Here is a 17,686-nt window from a genome sequence, read left to right as displayed (position 1 = left end):
CGATTGGTATTCTGATATGTAAAAATGTGACTTCATCTTGGAGCAAATATCTTTTTTTTATTCATTATTTTTTTGTTTGATTCTTAAATTTTTCCTGACCAAAATTACCTTCATTTTTGGGTAAACACACTTTTTATATTAATTCGTTTAATTGTATTTTCTATTATTATTGTTTTTTCAAAAACAGCACCCCCATGTCAAAATCGTTCCCAGGCGTCCTCCCCCGGAACGAAATATTTGATTTGATTTATTTATTCCCATATTCCAATAACATATATAAGTAAATACAAGTGTAATCATTTTTTCTCAGCATAACATATAACATTAAGCAAATGACATAATGAATAACATATGCATGCATACTTTCTAACATTCTAATTGAAGTATGATTATACCTGATTAATGTCTTTTTTTTATTATTGAAACATATACCAGAAAAAATATATATACATATATCGACATAATACATTTTGAAATGTGGGAGACCTCCAACTTAAATACTTTAAGAATCATGAAAAAGAACGGCAAGTTTTCGTTTATAAGCAGAAAGGAAACATGATGTGTATTTACTCACGATGCTAATAAAAGTAAGACATTGCAAAATCGTATAAGCACAGAATGTTTTAAAAGCATCTTATTCACCTTAACATTTTTAATACCGTAATGATCATTATCAATAACGTTACCATTATCAATAGAGATATTAATATCGGACTCATTAATTATCGTTATCATTTTCATGTATTATTGTATTCACGCTTTCAGGGATAGCCATCATCATCGTCATCATTATCATCATCATCATCGTCACTATCATCATCAACAGCAACAACAGCAATTCATTCACCACCACCACCACCACCATATCATCATCATAAGTTAATCGAAAGAGTCAGGTGTAGACAGAGTGAAAACTGGGGATGGGGAGGTATATGGATTTTTTTTGCGCGCGCGAACGATCGTGACATTTCCGAATATTACTCCGCCTTGCATGGGGTCGTTGTAAAGAGACCCCTTCGTCCGCAGCGATACATCTGTCTTAATGGGATGGCCCGAGTGATCTGCGCTGCGTGGCAAATCAAATCGGTGTGAGTGGTACGGAAAATTGAAAGCATTCTGAGTGCGATTTTAGTTTGGCCATCACCCTGATTTGAAAGTCAATTTGGAAGAGAGAGTGACGCAGCTCGGAAGGGATTCGGTTGGTAGGCTATGGGAGACAGTAAATCTCATCTCATGACTCGTGTTCCTGATGTAGGATGCAGGACTTCTCATGCCATCTATTATGCCAACACTTCATTTCAATCGTATAGCAGCGTGTTTGTAATACATTCGCCATCTGGATTCTGTGATAACTGCGACTGATTAAAAAATGGGGAGTAATTAACAGCGATATACCAAGGATTCACAGTGATTGCGTAATCAAAACCAGAAGCGTGGAAGTAGATGTAGTTCTGCTCGCATTCATTATTTTCTGGTTCACACCTATGTGACAAAGTCTGTCGTGTAGTAATAATTCATCTTTTCTTTCTCCGTATTAACACACTAAGAGGAAAACGTTTCAAAAACTATTCGGAATGGATCCTCGTATTGGGCTTATTGTCGATGGAATCATCAGTGCATGTCGAACTGGATGGCGACGACTGGTTCGACACCGAGCCGAAGATACTATCCCGATCATCAGCTGCGATGGCGGTCGAGACCTCGACCACACCGGCGAGGACGGAGTCAGCACTCAACGAAAGTCTTGGTTTCGTTTGGCTAGGTTAAGCGGGACGGTGTGCGGCATCGAGTTCTGCTACGCGGCCGAAACAGCGTTCGTGTCTCCGATCCTACTCCGAATAGGTATTCCACAGAGGTTCATGACAATGATCTGGTGCTTGAGTCCCTTGCTTGGGTTCTTTCTCATGCCACTCTTAGGTTCTGCAAGTGACCGCTGTTCCTCCAGACTTGGTCGAAGACGTCCTTTCATCCTTCTTCTCTCTGCAGTTATCTTTATCGGTCTTCTGCTGGTACCTAACGGATATAGGTTAGGTCTCACAATGTGTGGCCACCATGACTCCTCATCATCGCGTTCATATGGGAATAACTCGGGAGAAACCCCGTCAATAAATGGCTTTGGGACAACAGGAAATAGTCCTCAGGATGAAACACCTTTGGTGACACCTTCCAACTCTTACCAGAATTCTGAACAATCCTCCTACGGTGACAACTTTCCGACAACGGAAGGCAACTTTGAGAACCTGACTTGGGAGGCGACCACACCCTGGACGGAGACCGTGCATGTGGTGGCGGGACACGCCTGTGGAGTTATCCTGACCATTTTGGGTGTGGCTTTCCTTGACTTCAGCTGTGACGCCTGCCAATCACCAAGCCGAGCCTATTTGATTGACGTGACACACCCTTCAGACCACACCCGTGGATTGGCTACATTCAGTTTTATGGCTGGATTTGGAGGCGCAGCGGGTTACCTCATCGGTGGGATACCATGGGGTGAAAGTTCACTTTCGGCTGTCATTGGTGCTCATGTTAGGTGAGAGTTGATTATTCCCTTTCAGAATGATTACATCCTAAAAAATATTTTATCGTTGACCACAACGTCTACTGTATTGACTTCAGCATCATTATATTATTACTATGAGAAATTGATAAGGCTATTTAAAAGAATAACTTGTTAACTTATGATTGATCTAGTAAGTAAATAAGTGCTATTCTCATATTTTTCATTTGTAAAAAAAACCACAGTAATACCATTTCCCTTTATTTTGGATCTAAATTCAAACATCTTTTCACCACACTTTTAAATTCCGTAAACCAATACAATTATAGTAGATTAAATTCATATACCGGCAGACACGCTAACTTTGTAGTTCTTTGTAATCAAACATCATGAAGTGGATGATGTGAGACGAATGGAAAGAGACTTAGGATCTTGAAATAATGAAATATTTGACTTAGCTTTAGGTTTCGTTGTGTAACCAACCATAATTTCTAGATAGACGGAGTCTAGCTGATAATATGCTAACAAGAAAAATACATTCGGTTGTATTCGGTAAAAGATATTAAAGAAAAGAAATGCTGTCCAAGTTGTATTGCATTCAACAAATTCGCTATATATAATGCGAGGTTAAACTAATCACCCAAACAAGACTGACCAAAGCGACCCGTTATTTTGTCAATGAAATTTGTATAAATAGAGTTGGTCGGCCTGTATGACTGTCGCATTAATGATCGCTCTTTCATCTAAAATAGAAATGGATAGTTATTTGTTCTCCTTCATTTTCTCTCATTTTCATCTGCTACTCCTCATTCTTCTTTTTTCCCCTTCTTGTTCCTTTTCTTCTTGTTATTCTTCTATATGATAATAATTATTATTATCAATATCAAATCCTCTGTATTGAATAGGATGACAGAATTCATGAAACAAAGTTATTACCAAGTGATCATCTTACGATAATGTAAATGATTCTCCTCAAGTGAAGGCTATGAACTACCAATTTTCTTTTAAGAATTCCGAGTTGATGTATCTCTTACCGTACCTGTACTGACTTCTCAAAAATGTCATTTACTCATATTGAAGAGCACGATATTTCTAATATGTAATGTGAAGAACATTTGAACGTTTCATGGGCTTTTCGAATATTTTATCCGACAACATATGTTTCATGAGACTGGTAGATTAGGAAATGTGCTTCTCAATCAATCAAAATCAAGGAAAGTTGTCAAATCTAACCAAAAAAGATGTTGATGAAACGCTCTCCTGGCGCCTTCACAAAGATGTGAAAATCCCCTTTAAATTCGTGACATTTTCAGATGTCATTTAAGAACTTGTAGATAACCAAATAGATGAGGACCAAAATTTAATCACGCTTTTCTATTTTGAGAAGCCATTATTGTTATTGAAACATATTTAGAAAAAAAAATCAGCTTAAGTCAAAGTTATGGAACTTTCAAATTCTCTTAAAACACTTCGAAATTTATAACTTTATAAGAATCGTCTCGGACAAAAGGTATCTTGCCAAGTCGACTTTTATAAAGTGACACTCTCTCTTTCCTTCACGTGTATTGTAACCAATTGTAAAGTTTAGTATTACATTTTTAATCTTTGTTGTCAGATATGTATTTGGCCTTATCACGATCATCTTCGTAGTGGCTATGATTATAACGGTTACCGCTGAACGAGAACAAACCCTAGCCGAGATCAACCCTGTCGAATCAAAACGACGTCGGAAACGAGAAGGTACCTATGGAGGTATGGACGACGACGACGAGGAGGTGGAGCTCGGAGTTATCGAACAGAGAAAGAAGAATTATGGCTCACAGAAGACGGACATCGTCCAGACAACGGACGTCGTCTCCGAGGCGTCCGGAGCAAAGCCTGGGGCAGATGAACAACTTCCGGTTGAAACAGGGAAGGAGGATGTACCGAACGGCATACATGGCGCAAGGTCAAAGGTGATAGATGGAGACGAAAGCGATGGTAAGATGGGAATGTATCAGGCGTTGCCTGAGACGTCATCTACCAAGGATTCTGGGAAGGATGAACCAGAAGAGATGGCTACCATGGGAACATATCTCTTGTCTATTGTCTTCATGCCTCCATCTCTCCGAATCCTTTGCTTCACGCATCTTCTAGGTTGGATGTCTCTACTCTGCTATTCGCTTTATTTTACGGATTTCATGGGCCAGGAGGTCTACGGGGGAGACCCGACCGCTCCTCCAGGATCCATGGCCAGACAGGTCTACGCCGATGGGGTGAGGAAGGGATCCTACGCAATGGCTCTATACTCCATCACTTGTTCTATCACATCGCTCTGTACAGAGTGGCTTATTAGAAAAATAGGTAAGATATAGTTTTATTTTCTGATTTTAAACCTTTTGGGGACCTTTTTTAAACAGTGGGTTGATTGTAATAGATAGCTTAAATTTCAGATGATCACAAGAATAAATTAATTACAACCAAAACTATATAAAGATATACAATTGGGGAGGAACTTATTTGTATTCTAAAAACAAATAAGTCCAATTGACTAGATCGTTACTTGATCAGCTCGGTTCAACTGATATTTTGAACTACTAGGACTATCTGTTCCAGTTATTTAGGACTAAAATAATAGTCCTCACATAGCTGACGCATTCACCTAGTCATGTTAAATAATTTGTTTTAAATAAGTCAGAATATGTCAAGCGACTATGACGTCATAAAGAACAACTAACTTAACATACTTTTCATAGCGAAATCCGGAATTAGATGTCATTACTTTTGTCATGACATCATTTTGTAACAGAAAATCATGACAGGCGCCTCTCCCATTGCCAAACTTGCAGCATAGTAAACGACCTTCCATCTGTTGGTTCTGCTTTACAATTGATGAAGCTTTTAACTAATAACGCAGGATTAGAAGTATATGTATTCACCGCGTACATTAATTAGACTCGCCTCGGCTCTCTACCTTTAGTAAATCAAACGTAATATCTGTCATAGTTCTGTGATTATTCCATTTGTTGCGAGTCCAGTTGAGAACATGGCATGTGGAAATTTCATTTTGTCCAAACTACATGTACACAGTCTTTACCGTATCTCTATTACGTTTTATACTCCCATTACTGTTTGTTATGTAGGAAATATGGCCTAATGCATGCGTAAGGAAAATTGTTTAATCAACTATTGATAGACCTACCTGTTAATAAAATGACTTAAAATTCTCTAATGTATACACTGGCTCTAATAATAGACGTGGTAAGATAATATAAATCTAAATATGGTTACTTCTCAACCATAAAAATGTTTTGTCTTGTTTTTTTTAACATTTTTTCTCTTTCGAATTTTAGTGTTATAATAATTTCAATATTACTATTTAGAGTTGAGTCTATTGTGAGCAACAAGCAGACGTATCTTATCAGACGATTTATTCACACATTAATATGATATCCATCCAATACAAGCGTAAAATTACTAGATTCCTTTATAAAGCAATACAGCAGTCCAAATTAATCGTTTAATACCGAGAACAACATGAATAACGAAAAGAGCATGAAATAATATTCATCCAGCTATACTTCCACAAATATTAAGAATAAACTGTTATCTCATTGCTATTCATTGAATCTCTCAGACCTGGTGAATGTATCAGCTAAATGTCAAATTTTGCATTTCGATGTTCGATCCAGTTCATTTCACTTCATACCGACTTCTATATAGCTTTCACATTAATGCAACAGAGTAGAAGTTGTATAGTAAGGACTTCAATTTAACAAAATTTCAAGTACGTTCGTTAATACTTTTATATTATTGCCTTCTGGTGATTTATAAAAAATATACATATAGCCCCCCCCAAAAAAAAAAAAAAAAAATTATTGGAATCTAGTTTGCGGTATTTATGGTGGCTTTCTTCAATTACGTGCTAATAATTATGTGAAAATATAGCATTTAATCTTGTTGACAAAAACTTCATCCATAACAAACAATTTCGGTATATTGCAGATACGTACAAGTTGACATAGTTCATTCGTTTTCAAATCCTCCACAGCAGACATTGACATAACTTATAAACCTTTAAAACTGCATTACCACCCGTTTACAATAAATAATTTTTTTAGTGTAACCAAAAAGTCAAATGCTGCATATGATACTAATGTCTTGCATCTCTGCTCTTTTGGCTCTTTGAGCATGGTGAGACGGTTTATGCTCAATTAAACTTCTTCTTAGATAGTTCAGTACCACATGGGCTAAATACCCAATTGAGTTACCATCAATTTAGTTTACAATACATTTGTTCTATTACTCACTTGTCCTAAATGCCATTTAGTATAATTCCCAGATACTCGAATATCCTCTTATTATTTTGCACATTTTAAAATGAAAATTTGGTTCATAAACAGGTCATCTAATCATATTGACTACGTGGTGTCATTCTGGATATCATATACCAAACGTGTATAGCACAACTGGGAAAAGACAAGATGGTAAACGAGCAAAATGGAAATAAGACCAAATGGTTAGTAGACGAACTGGATGTAGGTGGACCAGGTTTAGATCATGTGGAATTAGACCAAACAGGAAGTAGACAAATCGAGTGTAGACCATGTGGAAATTTGCAGTTAAGAGTGACCAATAATGATTCGGCTATAGTTCCCAAGTTCCACATTGGGAATAAACTATAGAACCACGACATTATCAAGTTTAGTGTTGTACCCATGGTACTGCAATATGTCTTGTCATCACCCGCCACACCTAAAAATCACAGAGCTCAGGTTCAGATTAATTCTATAAAATTGATAGAAATGGATTGAATCTTTACATAAATACACTTGACAATATTATCTGAATGACTGAGTGATAAAATTAATGTGGAGTGACCTGTAACTTGGTAGAAGAATGATTCATATCTTAAATGATAAGGCGACATCGTGATGTGGCAGCATTGTGTGAAATGATTTCAAATATCTATTGTCTGATTGTCATCTTATTACAATGAGTAAATTTCAGAAATGCGACTACACAATGTATGCAATCAAGAAATTTACTCTGCAAGTTATCCCTTTTATTCTTGTTGATTTTCCTGTTACTTTCTTAGGTATTATATTTTTAACGTTTTGGAATAAATACGGTATGTCTGATAATGTTTAAATATTAACAACCAACGATTGAAAAATACCTTCATATTAATGTAATGATACAAAAAATACAGATTTGCATCATTATTATCTGAATTCTTCTTTACCTCTATTGTGCTTAATCTCAGTATCAGCAACATAAAACTTTTGGTTGTTTTGATTTACGTCATAACCTTTATGACGCTTGGGGCTCTTTTATATAGACTCGTAATGGATATGAATCAACAGTGACGATTAGTAAAATGCCATCCAAACATAATCACCACTTGTGATAGGTGTCATATTCACGTTCTTTATCGGAAGCATTGTGACGTATGATTAGTCACAATGCGCAACGCGCATTTATCAAACAAAAAACATAGATTTTTTTTAATTCAAACAATATTCATGTATTTCAAACACGTTTTCTATTTCTTTTTCTTAAGAAAAGGCTCATCCGCGGGTTGTTAAAGATCTGTGCGTGTGCACATTCAAATTCAAAAGTTAAAATGTCCCTTCTATGATTTTGCTAGCAGTCCTCGAGATATTCTATTCCATTCTTTTTGAAGGGCACTTGGCTGAGATGAAGGAATTTCAATTCACCTTGACATTTTCTCCTAAAATAGAATGGATTACTAACAATTAAATGCATGCATGCACGAGAATCTCTTAAACGAATGTCATATTGAATCCCTTTTATCAACTTTTGTTGATTGTGACGTGATTTATTCTGCTCATCTTTTCATATGATCCGATGGTAAAAGCTTATTGATTACATAGGACTGTAATAAACACAGAAAATCTAATGTGGAGGTGCAGTTTTTTATTGTCGGCCTATAACAGATGTGCGTATTATGATTTTGCCTCTCTTGGTCAGACTTTGACTTCTTGCAAGACATTTGTTTTACAATAGATGGCTCGGAATGGGATACCGGAAATATTCAACGAGTTAAGGGATTATAGCATAAATCGAGACGAGTGTGATAGTAGACCTAACGGTAGAAATATTTTTGGGTATCCCATAAAGAAAAACCATCCTATATCATTATGATTATAAAAGAAAATGAACCATTAGACCGTGCAATACGACAAGTTTTGCACACTTATAATTAGTAAAATTTTAGCATATGTAGGCCAACATGCTCTGATATTATAGATTCAAAACATGCAGACAAAAATGCGAGTTTTTAATGCACTGCTAAAAGCCCTAATAATCTATATATATTTGCCACTCTCCACTCAGATTTGAGAAGAGTATACCGACAGGAAGAGGTTTATTTACATCAGAGAGCATTGTAATTGGTCCATGCTTCTCAACCACCTTCACGACCTTCCCCCTTCCACCAAAATCTCAACCTCATTTCTCGAGTTTGAACTAGGACCAAACTTTTGATTTAAAAAAAACATACGCTATAACACCCGCTATACAGCGCGTCCCAGAAAAAACGAAACCGAGATTTAGCGATGATTTATCATAACTTAATCATAAATAAAATAGACAAATGACCTACCAATGTAAAGCTTAGAATCTTCTCTTTCATCTGATATTACTTAGATTATTCCTAATTCACGCATGAGTGAGCAAAAACAATTCGAAGAAAGGATGCCAAAAACTCATTTGGCGGGGGGTATCTGAATTTCAAAAAGAAAATCACATGAATAAAAAGTTCAATATCTGCTCTTTTCTTTGATACCTTAATCATAGAAAATGGTCAAGAAGTAAAAAAGTTATGATCCCTCGAAACAATGCTTGTATTTCCATAATTTCATTAAATAAACGTGTTTTCACCGGTTTCCCACAGAAGCTATCGCACAGTAACAAAAGACTTAATGCATGGCTGATCGTCAACAAAACGGAGTGTCGAGTGAGTTTGAACGCTAGCCTGTAAAACCTCTTCATTTTATGAAATTATTGAAATTCAAGCCTTATTTAAAATAACCAGAACTTTGTTATTTTTTTACCATTTTCTGTAATTGAGGTATCAAATTAAAGAGCAGATATTGAACGTTTTAGAAATGTGGTTTTCTTTTTAAAACCCAGATACGGCCCGCCAAGTGACTTTTTTGGTATCCCCTTTTCAAATTGTTTTTGCTCACTGATGCGTGAATGAGAAATAATCTAAGTAATTTCAGATGAAAGAGGAGATTCTAAGCTTTAAAATGGTAGGTCATTTGTCTATTGAATTTGTGATTAAGTTATGATAAATCATCGATAAATCTCGGTTTCGTTTTTTGTGGGACGCACTGTATAAGCTACGATATCGTTGCATTAGCATCAAATACTTAGTCCTACTACCTTTCAACGATTTAACATTCTTACCTATTCATTTCATTCACTTATTACTACTGTACCTTCTGATACCTTTTTTTTAGTTTAGCTCCGTCAATTATAAAATTTTCATGATCTCTAATCATACGAATGAATCAAACGTGAATGAAACAGGAATATGAGTTAAGAAGAAATCCAAGACGGTACCATAATTTCCCCTTATTTTGCATTCACCTTCCTTTATTCTTTATGTACACGAGGAAAAAAAAAACCAATGTATTAAAAGCCTGTAAGAATACAGATGCAAGAAATCTACAGAAAAGCAAAACACAACGTTTGAAGGAACATTATGCAGATTGAAGATATCCTGATAAGAGTTTATTACTCGCCTGAAAATATAGCTCGCCATAATCTGGTCGATGGACAGGGCGAATGAAAAAAAGAAACATATCAGTCGCATGATAAGCAATTTGCTCGAGGGATATATTTGGACAGCAATTGTTTCCGTCAGAAATCATCGTACTATTTTCATATCTCTGATATTCAAACGTCCTTTCTCCTCCTTCAGCGTCCCTTGATAATTTAGACAAGGAGATTTCCATCTCGACGGATGGAATCAAAGATGGCATGCATTTATGTCCCTACGAGCCTCAAGACTGTAAAGGGAATCCTTTTTGGGGGTGGGAGCTATGACATTCGTATAATTTAATGTCATAATACACAATCATGCTTGTTAAAAGGGCTTATAAAAGGTGTGTGTGCGTGTGTGTATGTAGGAGGGAGCTGGGGAAAACAATTGAAATAAAAATGTCCCAATTTCTCTTCTCATATCTCGATGTTTTTCGTAGATCCCTTTCCCCAAAATGCATAATTTTTCTTTCTTTTTCTGACCCTCCCTTCACTAGTTCACTCTCTGTCTTTCGCCCACACCCACATCCCATGCATACTCTCTCCTGTATATCTAACCTCACACCCATACACATGCGTGCGAGCGCACAGACTCCCTATCCCCAGGCTCTATATAATTTTATCTCTCATCCACACGCACACCCATGCGAGCACACACATTGACCCTCTGTCCCCTTCACATTCTCTTTTACTCTTTCCACCCCTCTCCTTTCTCCCTTTCGCCGTCCACCCCACCTTCTCCCCCCTCTCTCTCTCCTTCTCTCTCTGCAATTCCTCGCTCTTTGTATACCTCTCAATCTATCTTTATTTCATTTCATCTATTTTTTTTTTCATTTTTTATATCACTTTTTATCAACCAATGCATGATCATGTTGATAATTCATTTGCATGTAGATTTTGGTTTTTACCCTCAATCTCTCATCAAAGACCCCTTTCAAACATTTCTTCTACATCAATTTCACTAGTGGTAAAATAACATAAAGTTTATCATTAAGTTTATTGTGATAAAAACCATCCTTCCTTTTTTATGGTACTGAAGGCAATTATCACAAATCTCAAATTTAAGGGTATTCTAGAAGAGAAATTAGCTGTCAAAATTTTAATTTACTTATTACACACACAACCACCAGTGTCCAGGATGTATCTTGGTTGATAAATTATTTCATATGATATACATACATCCCATACATATTAGGTTTCATACATGGTAATTGAAGAATCATTTTGTTTGATGCCTTCTTGGCAGATGATTTTAGAGGAAAATGTAATTATCTTTTGCACATAGTTACCGACTTTTTAATACTGTCAGATTTTGAATCGACTTATGAAACCATGCATTTTAAGAACCTACTTTATGTTTATCAGTGCTGCCGCTATCTCGCTTTAAAATCACGATTTCGAAGTAAAGCCAAATCAGCACGTTCGCACATGAATAATGGAGGGGAGGGAAAATTCTGGTAGGGAAGAGAGGTAGAATGGTGGAGACGGTGGGGGGGGGGGCAGAGAGAGAGAGACGGTTGTTAGAACTGTTGACAGAGTAACTGAAAGGAATACATTGTTCCCCACAAAACTCAAATCAAAATAATGGGGAAATGAGCTCACATGGCACATTTTACATGCATAATCCAATAACACGTCTGATAGAGAGGAAGAGAAAGAGAGAGAGAGAGAGAGACAAAGAGGGGGAGAGACACACACATAGGGAATGAAGTTCAATGTTTACCGTCTTCGTGTTTCCATGGCAACCGAGTGACATATCTCCCGTGACTTTATTCGATGGAATCGTCTCGACAAGCATTTTGGAGGTAATTTGGTTCGTTGAAGAAAATGAACAAGAAAATGAGCATTCTATTGGCGAATTGCTATACTATTGCCTGTATATTACTGGAGCTCGGCGTCTAATTCGGATGGCGACATCAGAATTTTTTCACAATTTACATCTTTAATCGCTATAAATTTTACTGAAGCATTTGCAAGTAGGTTAATGTCATAGAAATATAGACCTTGAGATATATTCACCGATTAAATTGTTATTTTGACAAATATTAAGGTGAGAATTTTCGATAGTGAAGGAGACGTGGATGAAAACTGCAGAAACCGTGTGTTATATTTAGTGTTCTTTGTGGTTCATGTGTGTGTGTTTTTTTGGTTAATTTGTTTGTAGATAATGTAAGTGAAGTACTTACTTTATCTATAAAAAAAAAACTATGAATATATTTTGGGAGAGAAATCAACAAAGTTAGTACCATTCGATGATAGAATACGATTTTCTTCATGACTGTATTAGTTTGAACAAATGCAGCAACCAAAAAAGTTAGTTTTATTTGCATTTAGTCAACGTTACGTTTCAGTTTCTGTTTCAAGCCTTACTTTCCTGTGGTCTGCAATGACCTTCATTGTATTTTAGTCATCCTTTCCATAAATGTTAACCTTGCGGTTAGTTTTACAGTATATGTCGTAATTTTTGATGTATGAAGAATTTACAATTACTAAGAATGGCGTTAACAAAAAAATGAAATATAAAAAAAAGTACTGATGAAAATGTGTTGCCTGATAGGATGATGTAGGAATTAAACACTTTTACATGTTTTAAATATTGTAAAAGAATATAGTCTTGATTAAGGCTCTTTAAACACTTTTTATTACATGTTCATTTCTTTAAATGTACAAACACCACCTTCGTGAATCGAAAACACCATATGAAATAGCACATTACGTTATAATTACGTTCTAATTATTTCGACAAAGGCTAGCCGTGGCGCCTCGCACTGCCCATGCCTCACGAGCGATTGTACAAACAGACGCCATGGACCACCAGCCAAGCGTACGCCACACAATTACCCTTTCCATGGGATTTATTCCACTATTGGATTAATTTCCTCCGGGGTGGAAATGCTCCCACCCTCTTTTTGCTCCAACATTCTTTCACTTCCAGGGTAAATGGAGGAAATACTGTTTCATTTTTGCCGATATGGCTTGACAGGGTTTATACAGAGCGGGCAAATATTGGGGCACTCGGAAGGGTAATACTTGACGTGCTTTGGGAACATTTTTCAAATCCCTCTCCGGAGGCTAACGTAATGGGGGTAACTGCAACAAAATGGCTCGTATGAAACCAATATGATGAAAAACTTTATTAGATGTATTAGGGTCGCTATAAAAGCTCGGCCGCATATCCGTGTATACCATAGTATTAGGTTCGTATGGACCTCCGTAGCCACCGCATTATTTTTTTCTGAAAGTAATGATGAAATAAATCAAAAGATAGTTTTTAATTTGATATAGATGGATAACCTCCATCCCGTTAAAAAAAATCGTATCGTGTTATTATTTTAAGGCAGAGAAAAGGTAAGGAATAAAGGAGAAAAGACGAAGAAAGAAAGGAAGGTACAAAAAATTACAATCGGCGGTTGTGAAGTGTCCGGGAATAAATCAAATGTGAAGGAGAGTAGGAAAGAGAAGAAGCAAGAAGCAAGAGACAGAAACAAACATGCACACAGACAGAAAAAAAAACAGAAAGAAATAAAGACACAGAGAGAAATGAGAGAGAGAGAGAGAAAGAAAGAGAGGGTCAAATTAGGACACTTTAAGGAACTTATTGGGTACAAGCGTTAATGTAAAACGCAATAACCTTTATTAAACATCCTCAAATAATTCAGTGTAATCGAATGTCACTTCGAAACTACCATGACTACCTATACGTCATGGATCACGTTAAGGATTAGTCTCTTAGCCGCAGACGTAAAATTCCGACATTATTAAACCCAAATTATCCGACACAATTTAAAATTCAATTCCAGTTGATTAATAAAAGGGCAATTTGATTTTAAGTAAATCTACAGCTTTGTCGACTGTTATTCCTACCAAAATATGATTGCTGTTTGAGTTAATATCGCAGTACAGTCACGCCAATAACATCGATCTATACCGATCTATGGTACGTCACTGAAATATAACGTAATATTTTTGATCGGTCTCAAAGTCGGTTTCGTCGGTGAAACTGTGCTATAGTGGTGAGCTGAGAATTGATTGAGAATCGATTTTCTGATTCTATCTATATCAAAATAATGACATGCTTGTCCTTAGGCGCCAAGATATATGTTCTCTTGAGAGAAACTCATGTAATTTTTTTTCTGTTTAATATGCATTCATTGAAGCAAAGCGTATTGAGTAATGTTAATTCGCATTGTTCAGAGCGTTCACATTTTTCCACTGTACTGCAATATTTGGAAATTTGCAGTTCTTCTAGCATGAAGTATGATGTAGTCTTTTTAAGTTTGATTTTTAATGTATAGTCAGAACTATCGTTGTGTAATATCCATAGTACGTTTATTTCATTGGTAAAATTGGTTGGGAATCTTTAACTTAAAACATTGATATCAGTTACCAGGTTCAGTATGTACGCAAATTGAAATACCACTTCATGTAACCTATACATGTGATATTAATCATTACTAAGTACAAAATGTTGCCCTCTCTCCTTTCTTTCTAATATATTTACAGTTCATCGACATGTTCAAGGCTATTTATTGTATTCCCGTTTTAATATAATGAAATAGTATGGTTGGAACTACCCCTTATCGACCACCTAATCTTCTAAGCATCATATCTGCGAAAATATTCATCAATTTTACCCAGTTTTCGTCTCATTTGTGCAGAAAATTGAGCAGATCAGATTCCCATGTTTCGCTCGGCGACTCCGATTCAATTTGCGTATATATCGACGATCAACGAATGCGACGATTTTCCATTTGCTCATTTGCACCCGTCTTTTGAAACCGACCACCCGCGGTACACTAAGTTTACGGCCGATTCTTGTCGCGGTGGCGAAATATTTTTACTCTTTCAAATCAGTTCTATGACGTCAACATGCTAAATGATCGCCTCACTACTTCCACTGCGAGCTCCGACGCATGATTCGACGATTGACGACGGATATTTGTTCTAAAGCAGTTTCCTATCGGATTTCTTGGTTTTTCAGCGGGTTTTGGGTTTGGTCAATACAATTTTGGTTAATTCTACTAAATTTTTACTTTTTGTTGCTTCTTTTTTTCTCGTAAAATCGATTCTTATCGTTTCTATGGACACTGCGCCTACTCTCCCGCGCGTATCGTTTGTAATACGCAATAATTTTAACGCGCGCAAGGTGGTCGGTTTCAAAAGAGGTGGTCGATATGTGGTGGTCAACGAACGTAGAGGGCAGCAACACACAAGCGTGTTGCTCTAAGGAAGGTCAACTCCGCTCGAATTTTGTGACCACTTTAAAAAATAAGGTGGGGTTTTGGGAAATTTGTCGAGTTGATTTTTTTTCATTTGTTAATTTCAAATATTTTTTAATGAACAATTATTAGATCGGTTATTCTGGGTATAAATATTAAAAATATTACTTTTATTTTTAAAGAAAATATTTAGCTTAAATAATCATGATTTTGACATTTTTCCTCATTTTGGAATATTAAGCCTGTGACGAGGATACCTCATATCTCTTATTTTCTTCTGCTGAATTTCGCTGCACCACTAATAAATGCATAGACAACCACCGTAATAATCGAGGTCATTTTTCTGACCTGGGTGCGCCGAGTCTGGGCCGGTCGCGCAGCTAGCTAGTGACGTTGATGATGCGCTGGGGCTTCAGGCGACTCGTCATAGATCTAGCAACTTAGACAATGACGTCTAATTTGCCTGGCCTGATTTGAAGTGTAATGGCTTCAGGGCTGATGTTTATCAACGATGATTGTTCAAGGTTAGATTTCAAATTTTAAATGTCATTTGACTTTTAAGTCTATAAATCTGAAATAAAGGCGCTGTATCCCCGAAATCCGGGTCTAAATTTCAACTCTGAGTCCGAGACCATGGCATGGACGGCGAAAAAACAACCCATGCATCGGATGCATTGCATTGGCTGCGCGCTGCGCTGCAGCTGCACTGTGATGATGGGTTCAGCGAAGAGCTCAGAGAAAATAAGGTGGTTATATTCAATCCCGACATGCTTTGCGAGTGGTCACAAAATCGTCTCGACGCAAATCACCTAATACAGCCGTCTGGTGAAATCGCTGATAACAACAATCACCGATTTGGTAATGATTTTAGTTTCCTGAAACTTATATTTGTAAAGTTTTAAATATCAAAGTATGTTTTTATATGTATGTATATTCCTCAACATATTTTTTAAGTTATCTTTGATATTGTTGTAGTCATTTTCTTTTATATTCGTTTTTTGATCGCTACTAATTTGTTGTTGTATTGGATCGGCATTTGATTTCGTTGGCATGAACAATAAAATACGCGCGCAGCTCAGCTGCATGCGCGTATCGAGTTGACCTTCCTTATAGCAACACGCTTGTGTGTTGCTGCCCTCTACGTTCGTTGGTGGTGGTCTTACCATACTGCCAATTACACTTTAATGTTTCGGTCACACTGACAACCGACTTCAAATCATCGATGGTATGCCATTCCATGTAGTATGAAAGCTTTGATGCATGGGTCTGGGGCCCCTTAACTCTAAAAACACTGAATTAAACTATTATTCAATATTGGGAAGAAGGGAACATGCATGTTTGTTGGGTACTTTTTTTAAACCCAAATATGGGCAAAATGCATGTTTGAAAGGTAGATTTCAACGCAACATTGCGTAAAATTTACAAAATATTTGGTATCTTTTTACCCAACCAACATGCATGTTCCCATTGAACCCAATATTGGGTAAACCTTTTTAGAGTGTTTTGTTTATGTAACTGTGATATGAGACCAGTGGTAGATCCAGGGGGGGGGCTGGATGGAAAATGTGAACACTTGTTGAAAATGCAATAGAAAAGTATTTACAAGTTTGTTTTCCCTGCCTGGCCTCAAGAAAGGAGGCGTGTGTTTTTTGCTTGTCAGATTATTTTTATAGAATAATGTGTCCCAACCCTTCTTGCCCCCTCCCCCTGACTGGTCAACCTTGGGTCCAAAGCTACATGGGGCAAATATTTTACAGGTTAAACGTCCTCTGCTACACTTGCGATAGCTTCGAGTGACTTCGAGAAAACATTGTTTATGATGCGTAACGGCCATTGGAAACGCTTGGTTTAAAACCCAATCGCGAGGAAACATGTAACGAACCAAAATACTATTTAGAGGCGTGTGGAGGGTGCCAAACTGCGCAGATTAAATGCCCACAGTTCATTTCATATCTAATGAGTGGGTATTTAATGAAGTAGGTGGAAATTGTGCGATCAGAGAAAGGTTCACAGTTGACTTTTAAGCAGTCACCTCATACGAAGTTCATTAAACAAATTTTCATGAAGTAAGCATAATTATAATTATGCGTGCGTGCGATTGCTTGACTACTTATGTTTGTTTTGATATAGAAATATAAACATTAGAAACATTGTTATAATTTTTTTATTAGTTTTATTAAAGTATTAATTTCTTATC

General features: G+C 36.7%; 1 protein-coding gene across 1 annotated transcript; it reads left to right on the top strand.

Moving 5' to 3' along the window:
- Positions 1-898: 898 nt before the first annotated feature.
- Positions 899-6,333, top strand: LOC129274522 (membrane-associated transporter protein-like). The gene is made up of 2 exons (XM_054911319.2): positions 899-2,530; positions 4,113-6,333. The coding sequence occupies exons 1-2, from the start codon at positions 1,575-1,577 to the stop codon at positions 4,849-4,851; spliced, it is 1,695 nt and encodes a 564-aa protein (XP_054767294.2). The 5' UTR covers positions 899-1,574; the 3' UTR covers positions 4,852-6,333.
- Positions 6,334-17,686: the final 11,353 nt, after the last annotated feature.

The sequence above is a fragment of the Lytechinus pictus genome, chromosome 2 (assembly GCF_037042905.1).
Source record: "Lytechinus pictus isolate F3 Inbred chromosome 2, Lp3.0, whole genome shotgun sequence".
In the NCBI taxonomy this organism is placed as follows: Eukaryota; Metazoa; Echinodermata; class Echinoidea; order Temnopleuroida; family Toxopneustidae; genus Lytechinus; species Lytechinus pictus.
This window is presented reverse-complemented; position numbering and strand designations above follow the sequence as displayed.